General features: G+C 37.5%; 1 protein-coding gene across 1 annotated transcript in view; it reads right to left on the bottom strand.

The window, feature by feature from the left end:
* Positions 1 to 351: 351 nt before the first annotated feature.
* trabd2a (TraB domain containing 2A) overlaps positions 352 to 13,460 on the bottom strand; it is a 51,231-nt gene continuing 38,122 nt past the window's right edge. Inside the window, exons 5-7 of the mRNA XM_007565797.2 lie at positions 5,688 to 5,778; positions 3,147 to 3,419; positions 352 to 1,643 (exon numbers count right to left, since the gene is read on the bottom strand). Coding sequence (XP_007565859.1) covers positions 1,439 to 1,643; positions 3,147 to 3,419; positions 5,688 to 5,778 — 569 coding nt within the window. The 3' untranslated portion in view covers positions 352 to 1,438. The remainder of the gene's footprint in view (positions 1,644 to 3,146; positions 3,420 to 5,687; positions 5,779 to 13,460) is intronic.

Consider the following 13,460-nt stretch of genomic DNA (forward strand, 5'->3'; position numbering starts at 1 on the left):
TCACACTGCAGCCTGAAGTGACACAATTCTGATTCTTTTTTTTTTTTTTGTCAGACCGGATTGTTTTGCCGGGCCGTTCACACTGCAAACATATGCAAATCTCACAGAATAGTGAGATTTGTTGAAAGAATCCGACATCTGCTGTTCAGACTGTCATGAAAAGATCGGATACAGGTCGCATTACGGAAAATATCGGAATTGAGCCACTTCAGGCTGCAGTGTGAACGCAGCCTTAAAACAAAATATTTTAATCACAGAATTCTGACTTATGTTGTTCTACATATAAAAAAATAACAGTACTGACTTTCTTTAATTTTAATTACAGTCAAAAAATGACAATAAACAAAAGAGTGCGTCTAAATAAATATTTTATTGTTGATACTATTACAATTATCTTATTCCATAGATGACATGTGACTGTCCTAAAATACTACACTGTACATGCTCTACATGTGTGGACAGGCTTTATTATAACTGTCATTTCTTGAAAATACAGAAAGCACATTTGGATACTGTAGTAACAAAAATATTTATAAAAAGTCTGAAAATGTTCTGTATGCTTTACAGGAAAGCTAATGTAGTTAAATAATTTAAACCTAATAATAAACAAAAATTAGTTCTTTCAACAAACACAAACAAAGCAAGAAATAACACTGATAGATTAGATACAATACAATCATCTGTCCATATCACAACTTTCATTTCAGTGTGAAACATGACATGGGCTGTGGTGGTTAGTTCCTGATGTCCTTTAAGAAATATGCTGCTCATTTATTCATCAATTCATATAAAAACTATGTTTCTCATCATTTTTTATAGCCCTAAAATACAACTGTAGCATAAAAAAAATATGTACAATTTTCCCCAACCAATACATTTGACAACATCAAAGAGATTGTAAATGAAAGAATAAATTAAGTTATGAAGAACACTTCTGGCTGCAAACACAAGGCATATAAGAGCTGACAAACTCACTCTCACAAGCAAACACAGCATAAACACGCTAACTCATACAAGCACACTAAATACAAATGGTTCAAGTTGTGTCTATGAAGAATGTTTAATGTTGAAGAATGCTCTGAACGGTATGCCCGTTCAAGGGACTAATGGGTAGCTAACATCTGGCAAAAACGTAAATGAGGCATGAGAAAATATTTCGGATTTCATTTCTTTCATTCTTTGTGCAAAGTGTTATCTCAAAATAAAAATAAAAAAACTGTATTGTTCCAAGAAAACATGTAAAATGTTTTATTATATTTATTTATTTATTTATTTTATCAGAACATCAGTCCATTGACATCGGTTCCAACTCAGGATGCTCAAGCCTGACAGTTTCATGTAAAATATTTTCTGGTGGGCCTCAGGTCCTGATTAGACCTCATTTGGAACTGAATTTAAACTCTTCAATGTTTTTATTACTAAAATAATTGATGTCCTTCTAGAGGACCGCAGACCCTCTCTGAAATACCAAAGCTATAAGTGTGAAGAGCAAAATAAGTAAAACGTAGGGAAAGGAGGTGATGGGTGATGAAGACTGTAAGTGATGGTAGTTGTGCTGGCTGTAGACTCTGTTTGGCGGCTCCACTGTGATGTAGCCATTGATGATACGGACCAAAGGAGGAGGCGGAGACTGGACCATAGAGCTGCAGGTGGAAATAACAAGACAACAAGATAAATATATAACGTAACAATTCTAGTTTTCCCGCTCATTTTCTTACCAACGTCCGTTAAATGGATTTGTCCTAATTGGCTTTATGGTTTAAACACCAACAAACAGTAATTGTAAAGCCTAATCTCGCATGTTTGAAATGAAAATCATGTCACACTTCTGAAAAATGTTGGGAGAGGGTTTCCAGCAAAACCTAGCTATAGAAAGCAAGTCTGTGCAGACTAAAGCAACCAGGTTCTTTACCACATAACTATGCAACGACTGCATCGGATACTCTGACCGTTTCTCCTTTTCAGACATTAAAATACACAGACATCCATAAGGAGTGCACTTTGTAGCAAGCATAAGCAAACAGTCTGTTCCTTTTCCCATTTAAAATTCAGAGCCTTGCATAAAGAGAGAAAAAATAATTTCCACTGGCATAATGTAAAGAGCACTTTATAAGACGTTTTCATCCTCTACATGTATTTGTTTTCTCTTTGGGTTGTCGTATTTACTGTAATTCACACAGTCCAGCTTTGTGTATGTCAGACGAAACTGGAAACTCTAAATGGCCCGTAAGTGCTATTTCTTGTGGACTGTATTGGTTGACCCCATGACAAATGACTGGAAATGGAGACACTGAACAAATGGTTCTTCCTGATGAATGACTATAGGAAATGGAAGAACAGAGTCCTACCCTTTTTTGACAACTAAAATGAAAGCAAAATCTCGCTGTGACAAAACACACATACGTTTTTTTTTTTTTTCACACAGCAGACAGCTACTTTTTGTCAAAAAGGTGAGCTTGTTTTGTTCTGCGGTTAGTCCCTGCCTAGAGCGATGGTGAGAACCAAGTCGGGTTTAATTGTCAAGTTGCTATTTTTACATGTAAGACACTGATACCTGCTCCAGAGAAGCGTGGATCTAATGTTTGTGTTCTGTAACTAAAAGAAGAGGATGGTGATTTGATATGTTGACTGTTTGGTGATACGGTGGCTGTTTGAGCCCCCAGCATCACGTCAGGAAGTTCCCCACAGTCTTCTCACATGCTTAATGAAGTAACGTGTTTATCTTCATTCGTTTGCAATGTTTTCTTTAACAACTATTTCCAACTATTACAATTGTATACCATACTGGTTTGATCGGAAATTGATATACAGTTGTCATGTGCATAAATGTCATGTTAGTACAAGTTTTTGGATTATTCTATTTTAAGGAGGAGATGAATAAACAACTTTAAAGGTTTTTAAAAGTAAAAGATGGATGGACAGACGCATAAAACTTGCTTTTTTGTGGACTGTGACGCTAGCTTTCATGCACAAGTTTGACCTTGTTTTATAATGAATTCAAAGCGATCGTTGAATCGAAAAACCACACAAGCTAAATGCTGTACATTTTCTCACCCTTTTAAAAAACAAACAAAAACACTTTAAGTCAGTTATTAAAAGTCCAAAATAAAGTAGTCATGTTATCTTTGGGCTTTCTGTCTCCTTACCTCTCTTCTATGCGTACCCAGAGGTCATTGAAATGTCGATTTTGTTGTTTCTTTTGCTTGTTTCGCCTCTTTTTCTTTAGCATCTTCTTCTCTGCTTTCTCTAGAAGATCCAGGCTGTCTGCAGGAAGGAGCATGTGGGGCAGTGGGTCCTCTTCCTGGAGAACTCCCTGGTCCCCCTCCATGTGTGGGATATCATGGAGGAAGGGTTCCAGAAGAGTAAAGTCATCCTGATGATCCTCCAGTGCTGGGGAAGCGGGTTTTGACGACGATCTCCTAAACGGCACAAACACATTAATAAGTTGAAGAACAGAAATGGGAAATGTGTTTTAAGCCTTTTATGAAGATGCTCCTAATACACTTTGATTCCTCTCTGTTTGCTTTGACTCACTTTGTGACCCATCAGCTTTGAAAAGGTTCACAAATATTGAATTACACTTCACATCTTTGCAGTTAAAGACTGCAAACACTAGCAAACAAAAATCAGGGACATATTCTTTTTTTATTTATTTTTTTTTTTCCTCCCGGGAACACGTGGACCTTTTGAAACGTTGACACACCCATCCTGGGAGGAAGTTTTTCTTTTCTCCGATTTTAGTCAGCCATGACAAAATGAAGATGAAGGAGAAAAGTAAGACTGAAGAGGGGAGAGATGAATTTCAGAAGTATTGAAAAAGGGTGAGGAGACAATACAGTAAACAAGATGACGTTTGATAGAAAATACATGTGCCTATGTGTGCGCGCGCGTATGCAAACACAAATTAAAAGCATTTTGTACAGCGTACATGGGTGTAGTGAAGCCTACAACACTTGATCTTCATAACATTTATTGACAGCTTTTCGGCTCCACGTGGATCTTTGTCAGGTTAAACATCTGCCAAGTTGTGGACATGTCTCATTGCTTTCTAAATGTTTGACCTGCTGAAGCATTGTAACATAAGCAATGATAACTATCACATCTGTCTTTAACACTGAATGATATACACATACTTTAGAGCAGTGTGTTCTGCCCTCCAGATGTTGTCTTTCTCAAGAAGAACCCATTTGCTTCAGCAGAAACACATTCTGCACATATTACAAACGATGTCCTCGCTGTAAATTAGCCTTAAAGTGCTCCAGGGGTGTCATCCACAGGCAGTAGTTAATGTGTTACGAGCGAAACGTTTTGCAAAAGGCAAAAAAGTTTTAAAGTCCCCTTTAAAAAGCGAAGCACGGAAAGCATTTATCTTCAACTACTCTCCTCGAACCTTGTCACCTACAAGCTTTTTTTATTTTTTTTTCAGTCTACATAATAAATCGCTCAGTTTCATTTTAGCTGCATTATTACACATACAAGAAAACAAGGGCAGTAAAGTTTTTTTGTGTTAACCCAGCGAAGCGGGTCGGATGCTGGTTCATTTCAGGCTCATAATCCCATATCAAACACAGGCTCTTGTGTGTGAAAGTAGATTCACTCATTCATTCGAACACACACAGGAACAAGAACGCAGATTGAAGGTGAGATAGCCACCCGCAGCGCTCCACGCTCGACTGGCTGCACCACATGCTTCGCAGGAGGAGCTACGAGCCGAACTTTTCAACAATGCTTCACTGGTGGGCCGCTGGGGAATTTGTCAGACTTATCAGCTGCGCGATCCAAAACACAGAAGCATGCAAAATCCCTTAAAGAATGAGAGCTGTCAATGAGAATTATTTCTGGTGAAACAGTGAAATGTAAACATTGCATCTACAATATCATGCAGTCCGATTAAGGAACGACCTTTACCCACATGTGTCACTCTGATGACTTTGGGGTGTGAAGAAAGTGCATCACAATATATATATTAGCTATTGCAGCAAAATCTAGTTGTATAGTTGCAGACAACTGAACAGACACATCTTTTTTTAGTTAAAATTAAACATAAAAACAATAACCAGCTCGGGAGAAAAGGTCTGATTGCTACATTTAATGGATGCAGCATTCTAGTCTTGAACAAATCGTGGCAAAAAAAAAAAAAGAGCCTACTAACTATTTTCTCCAAACAATTCAACAGTTTATGATTTTATGCAAAAGACAAAACACAAAATTATTCATTTTTTACTAGTCAATTCAAGTTAGTCATCTGTATATTCAGTTCATTTTTCATTTTTCATCTTGTCTACTTTGATACCAGAGGCAACTATGACTTTAAAAAGTCAATCACTCAGTTATGGAACTGTTATTAGTTATTATGATGCCCTTAGTTATTGTTTTTATATAGGAAACAATGTCCTGGCACAATTATACTAAAAAAACGGGATAAGTCAAACTCATAAACGTTGATGGGAAAATTAATGGGCCAAAATAGAAGGCATAGACCTATTAGGGAATGCCACAGACTGGAAATGTCAGAGAGTTACCCTAAACATACAATATAGAGTTTGCTACATAACATATTCATTCATCACAATGGCCCAGTCCAAGTACTGACCTGAATGCAACTTAAAACTTTCTGTCGGTCTATCATATAAAATCTCTGTGAGACACTTTGCAATGTGTGGTTGTGCTTAGCTTGCTGCCATTACCTCCTTATGGGCTGTCCAGCAGGCGTGTGTTCCACCTCATATCCCTGGAGGCGAAGCACATCGATAACTGTGTTGTTGCCAAGAAAGTGACCTGCAATCAAGAAATGAAACGCGTGACTCCCCCTTTTCCGAAGCCAATGGTGATGCATCGAAGCTAACAGAAGCAGGACGTTTGATATGAATGGCTCCAGAATACAGTAGAGGAGAGCAGGAATAGCAATTAGGTCTGGAAGACTCAAGACTGCAAGAATGTAACATGGAAGGAGACAGGAAGGACTGAGGTGGAGGAGAGGTTACAGTCATGCAACAGTAATAATATCAAATGTAAACACAATAAGTTCAAAATAAAGGGCATGATTCTTAATGTCAATGTCTCTGTTACTTTGAAAATGATAAAACAAGAAGCTTCAGTGGGCTAAAGTCCTCATCTCGACTCCGTCTCTGAACGTTCTCCATCCATCCCCCTCCGACGATTCTTCTTTCCTTCGCCAACCACTCTGATCTCTCCATTCACGACCATACTAATCTTTTCCATCCCCTCTACTTGCCTGTCCTCTCTTTCTCGCTGTGACCCTCTCAGCTAGGTGAAGTGGGGCCATTGAGGCTTCAGGTTGCCATGTCAAGAGGTCTCCATTCTTCCTCTCATTCTGACAAAAGGGAGCAGTGGCCTATTGTTTAGGCCTGCTCAGCCGTGGCACCGGGGAGCTGTGTAAACAATGAACCCCAGCACTTTAATCTGGGCCAGAGCCACCGACAGAAACAGGCCAGCCTGGATGCACTATGGCTGCCATGTTGCTGCCACCATGACTTGGGGAAAAATGCTTTTGCATATGAATGAATATGTAATGTTTAAATACGCAACAGTTGGAATTAGTGTTTAAAATGTGTGTGTATATATATATATATATATATATATATATATATATATATATATATATATATATATATATATATATATATATATATATATATAGAAAGGTCTGTGGACTTCAAAACTTCAGACTCGTTAATATACACACAACAACATGCCTACATCAATATACATATACATATGCAAATTAGGTACAACGGCAAAAATAAGTGTTTCTTTAGAGGAGAATAGATGAATGTAAAGTATAATTTCAAAATAGTGGGAGGGTTTTATGTGCCCAAGACATCACAAAAGCAAGCAAAAGACACTAGATGGTAATTTAAAACTAAAAGATGTTACAGAAAGAGTTATATAGCTGTAGTCTTCAAGTATTTTTTTAGATTCACAGAAACTGGTGAATTGTTAAAAGTCCAAGTATGAGTCTGATTCATTGCATATACTAAATTTAGAATGTAACAATACTTTCTCAAACAGGTGATCTGCATTTATTTTAATGCAAGATGACTTTCTCACAGAGGTTATGTAATGTTTTCAGTGCCTTGCTCCTAATTTGTGGCTAAATGAAATTGTGCCCTGCTGGTTTCAACATATGGCTTCATTACAGAGCCATTTTTAGACTCATTAATTCACGGCATCAAACAGACAGCAGATAAAAAAGAAAAAAAAAAAGAAAAATTGCAACATTGAATATTATCTAATGTGAAATCACAAAGCTGTTCTTTTTTTTATATGAAGTTTAATGCATTAGTTACAGGAATTTTCCACCTTAAGCTAAAAAACGTGTTTCTCTGGCCCTGCTTTGGGCTCACGGCATAACTTGCACTTGATATTTATTTACAGCCTCTCACTGGAAACAGACCTGCAGCCCTGCAATTTACAGCCCCGCACAGTTTTGGGCGTCCACATCTGGAGTAATCTGGAGCAACATCTGACATGTATTTCCACTGATTATTTACTTAGGCTTATTTCATACATCTTAAATCGATGAAATTGGCCAGGGATATTTGCACCAACGCACAATATGTCCACTGTACGCCTTTTATGTTGCACCAAGAGAAGGGAGATGGTGGAGATAAAGATACGAGAGAGACCTGAAAGCCTTCATTCACCGTGGACTCTCTTACATGTAGAAACATGAAATGGACCACTTAGTAAGAGAGGCACAGATTAGGTCATTTTAATAATGTTTGGTCCAATTTCCTCAAACGCGACAGCTTTGAAAGCAGGCCAAAAAAAAAAAAGGAAAAAGCTATAAATAAGTTTTACACCAAAACACTACGGTTTGAGAAAACCTTTGAACTCATTGCCTCTAATATTGAAAGACAATCAATGATTAAGTTAAATATATTTTAGAGGCAACTGTTGTTTTTTAGAAAAGATCTATAAGTGTGGATTAGTCATAAATAAGCAAGGCAATTTAGCAGCGCAAGAAAGAAATATATTATCAGGACTAACAAAAGCTGAAGATATTAAAGGTCCAATATTATGATTTATTTTTAGACAGCGTGGTATTACATGCTCCGCCAAGATAATTGTTTCAACTCAAAACCTAAAAAGAGGAACGCCATTAAGACTTAAAGGACATTAAACAAAAATGATGATGTTGGAGAACATATTAAAAAAAAAAAAAAAAAAAACTTATATGCCTAGAAACAATCTCACTTCCAATTAACTGAGATTGCACTGTGGATGGTACAGGCTCAAGAGTAAAGTCAAACACACATGGTCTGCCTTTAAATTCAGCAAACTATGTTTTACTCCTCCTCACACCTGTACTTAGAACTGTGCAAGACGAGAGCCACTGAGGCTCTTCTTGTCAGGAAGATGTGGAATTGCTGCAATCAGAGGCTCGGATTATTAGAACATATGGAAAGCCTTAAATAGTCTTCCTTTTCCATAGTCTTCAATATTTACACTACAGCTTGAAACCAAGGCCAAAGCAGCAGTTCTCATAACATTACAGCGCGCTGGATAAACAAACGCTATAGTCAGTACTGAGGCCTTTCCGCCCCATACAGACTTTTCTTGCTGTTTATGTACACATTATGTTCTGCTAGTCAGTAGACTTCAGCAGCCTGCAGTCATCGCCTCTGTGCACAAAAAGAAACCTTTTATTGAGGTAGATAACCATAAGGTGTCACCACGCTGTGGAGCATAAAAAGACAAATTAAGCCTATGTAAACTATTGTCAAAGCTAAAAAAAAAAAAAAAAAAAAAGGACTGAGACATTTGTGATCCAATGTTTCAGAAATGATGTAATGAAGCATTTTTTTTTTCCTTTCTCTGGAAAACCCCAACACTGGTTTGTAACAGCCAAGTAAAACCTCAGGGTGTTCAACTGTCAGAGAGCGTCAACCATCCATAAACGTGACAGTCGTGACAAAGACAAATATGAGGAAAATTACTGGTTATTCACTGGCACAAAAACAACACAGCTTTCCTTGTGTTTATCAAACAAGGCCAGCTCTGTCTAGAAATACAGGCTTTGATAATATGACTCTTTTTTTTTCTTTTTTTGTCAATTATCCATGATTTACTTATAACGTTATTTGTACTTGATGGGCACAGAATTCCTTCAAACAATAAACATAACCATCATCAATAATCATTTTGGAGCTTGTTTGACAAGAACACAAACCCGCAAGAAACTGTGTGAAAGATTAAAGACTTGTGGGATAGTGAGGGGGCCTACCCATAAGGGTGATATATTTAAGTACAACTCCACTTTATATATCTTACAAATAGTTTGTATTTGGAGCTTATCCATGTAGAGCGACACTAAACACACAGATGTGGCTTGGTCATCAGAATGGTAAGACTGACCACATGTCAAGAGAGCTATTTATTACAAACGTATCAAACGTTATGCTCTTGGTATTTCTACACAAGCAACTGTGACAAACTATCTACAATAATGCCGCTAATAAAAACAATGCCATGGCCATCCCTTGCAAATAAAGGTATGTATGTGATGAATGTAAACGAGAAGCCCTGCATGAAGAGGAGGAGGAGGAGGGAAACTTGTAAGCAGTGTCTCGAAGAGTTTATTGTTTTTTTTGTGTTTTTTTTTTACAATAGTTGTTGTGCCAGACATTTAAAAGCTGCTTAATGACTTGCAGTAAGCAGAGGAAAACATGCAGGTTTTCGATTTCTGAGAATAATCTCGTTTGATTGAACTCACAGGACACAGCGTTGCACCTGGATTCAACCTCAATACAAATGTATTTTCAAAACAATGCGATACCACATGAAATAGTTTTTGAGCTAATTCAGACTAGACCAAAACTCACACACACACACACACACACACAAATGTATGTGTAGCCTAATGTTTCGCTTAACCAATGATCAAGACAGATTGAAAAGGAGCCAACAAGCAAGTTCTTCATAATAAGACGCAAAAGCCACAATTCAATCACTGCTCAAGAGTACGTAGAGTCGTTTCATCTTGCATTTGTCCTCCATTTGTGTAAAAATGTCAACTTGTGGTCTACAGACTGCAAGAAAAGGGTAGCACATGTTTGCTATTACAGGCTCCAACAACCTTTACAACTACACAGAATATGAACAAGTCTTGTAGAAAGTAAAAAGGATTTGCCTTGAACCCATTTATGATGACTTGTTGTCATTTTGGTCTTTATTTCAGAGTCCTCAGCATTCTAAATTCACTTAATATATGTGTAAGGATGCAGAGGTTTAACCCAACCAGCTTCAGTAAAAACTGTTTTTGAAACACCAACATAAACAGGACATAGTTTTGAAAGTAAGATGCCAATGATAAGAGCAGGTCCCGATAAAATATGGCTTTGACATGACTGTGAGAGTTTAAAAGATAAGCTGTGCTGATTATGAGAAGCACACAAAACCTATGCCTCAGTTCCCCAAAATAAGGATTCTTTATTCTGAAGAATGATAATATTTCAACCAACACCAAAACTATCTTTCAGTATATTTCTCTGAAGCAGACCGAGACTCAGAAACCAGCCACACTCAGTAGGGTATTGTTTTTTTTGTAATATCGATACCGATCTCCATTTGCTGAGCAGAAAGCAGATGGAAAATCTGAGAAGCACCAGGAAGGCAGGCAAGAGGGTGAAAAGAGCAGCAGACAGAATAAAGATAAACCCATAAACACAGACGGGATAAGACGAGCACAGATTTCTAAACTCGAGACAGGAAAAAAACAGAAGTGGAGACAATCGGGAAAAGCAAAACAAGCAAAGGAACGCTAAGTTCTCAGATGACAAACTTTGATAGCGCAGGATAAGAGCATCTTGTCTTCGGCTTTAAAAATGAACAGTTAAGATTATTTAGCATGTTTTCCGGGTGCCATCCAGCTTAAATAAGGTTGTATTGTTACAACCTTATTTAACAATACAATAGTTGTAAGAACTAACTTGTAGTTCTTACAATAATTTTAACAAACAGATTTCTTTGCTACATGAATTATAAATCCCAAAAATAAGGAGTACATCAACAACTCATTGTTAAAATACATTTTTGTGTACCCTTACATTTTTGTGTAAGGGTAAGATGAAAGACTATAAAGTCTTCCATCTTACCCTTTTTTTTGTTTGCAATTTATATAAAGCTGAGAATGTAAACAAAACTTCCAGACCAATGTATTTTTAAAATCTATCTTTTTGAAATATATTATGGATTCAGGGAGCGTATATTACCATTTTTTTTTTCCTTGTAAAACAGAATCAAGCTAAACTATACTCTTTAACACAATGCATTACGGGCAAAGGCAGATAATTTAAAGTTTCTAAACTTTAATCATCAAGCATTGCCAAAATATTCCTTAAAATCACACCAAAATGATTGACGAGTTACTTCCCAAGCTAACAAACTTTACGCTGAGCCACTCAGCTGTTTGTCATTTTGATGAGATGGCAGAGAAAGTGAGAAAGTGTGCTGAAGAAAGTGCTTTAAAATTATTGTTTGGAAAAAACGAGAAACAAGGAGCATGAGAGGTCTGTGGTACGAGCTTTGTTTTTAAATAAGTTCACACGGAAAATTTGCGGTGGCTCACAGCACTTTGGAGCCGTGTTAGGGATTACATCTGCCAGCCTAAAGTAGTCTCTGCGCTCTCTGTCAGTGCGGTCTTCATTTTTTTTCTCCCCCTTTGTTAAAAGCAAATCATTGTGACTGCGCACACAGCAGCTGAGACATGACTGCTGCACGTGAGCCGAGCTGATGTACTGAAATGGATCTTTACAGTTTTAAAAAGAAGAGTATTTACTGGGGTAAAATCATATACCTATCTTTGTTGAGAAAATTAAACAGAGGAAATACCTAGAGAGGCAAAAAAAAAAAACTTTCCACAGCAATGCACAGTTTGATGTGATGGATTGCCTTGCATGTCTTCGCTGAGTGCTTCAAAACACACAAGTAAAAGCACTAATGGAGAACAAGCTCAATCAGATGATATTCATTCTTCATGTAGATCAAATTCACATTCAGAATGATTTAAAATACAAAAATAAACTGGCACGGATGAATTATGCCTGTAGGCATGGATTCCATTGGCAACAAGGTTTGTAACTTGCACCAAAGTTTGATTAAGTTCACAATATCCCATGTGCTCATGCCAAAGAAAAATAAATCTTGACTCTTGTGTTGCTATAAAGCAGGCGTAATACTGAGCAAGTTATGCTCTACAAACAAAGGCCATGTCCTTATACCTTCAGTAAGTACAGTTATAACATCAGGATTACCCTGTCAATAGGTGATTAACCATCTATACACATGAGCAGAAGTGATGGTGGTTGGTTCTAGGATGATTAACGCCGGGAGAAATGTAGAATAACACATTTCTGGTGCACGTCATTATTTTTGGCTTTTCAAATGCTGTTTCTTATCTTTGCTTGTGTCTGCTGGCTAATCTCACATCTTTAAACCCAAATAAAACAGCTTGAATATTTGTTTGAGCTGGCGACGCAACACAGACACAACGTAGCCCAACAAGCCGGCACAGCAATGTTTAAAGGGGTCACGAGCCAAGATATCAATTTGTCAAATGGGTCTGGGTAGCAAACACAACACAGACAGGGCAGGGATACAAATGAGGGTTATTCTGAGGCAAATAAATAATGCTTCACTAATTTTGACCAAACTCAATTTTTGGCGTCATTTAGATTAGGATTATTAGGCTGTCAGTTGCAAACTTCTTGACGATGACGACTCTTGTTTTGTTTTCTTTCTTTATATATGACGTGTTTGAATGCATTTCTGCAGTTTAATACTGTAGCCGCAAAAAATGACACGCATATCTCTGCAGGCCTCACGTCCTGCTGCGAGTTCCTCCTCAGCCTGTCAACTGTCTCCGTCCAGAAAAAAAGGATAGCAACGGGAGTCGGATGCCCTCTCACTTCTTTTAAAAAGCATTCCACGCGGCGCTTCCATCTAAAACATGTGGCTCAGAGAGCAATTTTGTGCCTGTTTAGTTTGATTAATCTGCAAGCAATCTTGTTGTCGTCCCAGAAGGCCTGGATATCATCTGTGTTTTAGGTCTAGGTCATAAGTAAAAGCAGATCCTTACAAAGGAGTCTTGTAAATTCCCACAGGCTCTGTTTTTGATGGTCAATCTACCCCTATTTAGTGTTCTGTCAATGATTTTCTTATTCACCAGGCAGATTTTGCTGCTAGACAACTACCTTTGTCAGCTAACCATGTGTTACCCCGACTTCGTTTCTCATCACTTCTCTTTATTTGCCAACTAAACAAATCCATCCAACTTACTCCTTGGTGCAAATATATTAATATCATGGTGGAAAGTGGTCATTTCTAAACGACCTAAGTATCTGAAAAAGCTTTAAAGAAGAGAAAGCTGCATTGCTTTAATGACGTGTTGCAATCATCTAAAAAAAAACGTTCATAATTTCATCATGATGCCACAC

The sequence above is a fragment of the Poecilia formosa genome, unplaced genomic scaffold, assembly GCF_000485575.1.
Source record: "Poecilia formosa unplaced genomic scaffold, Poecilia_formosa-5.1.2 Scaffold6, whole genome shotgun sequence".
Classification (NCBI taxonomy): Eukaryota; Metazoa; Chordata; class Actinopteri; order Cyprinodontiformes; family Poeciliidae; genus Poecilia; species Poecilia formosa.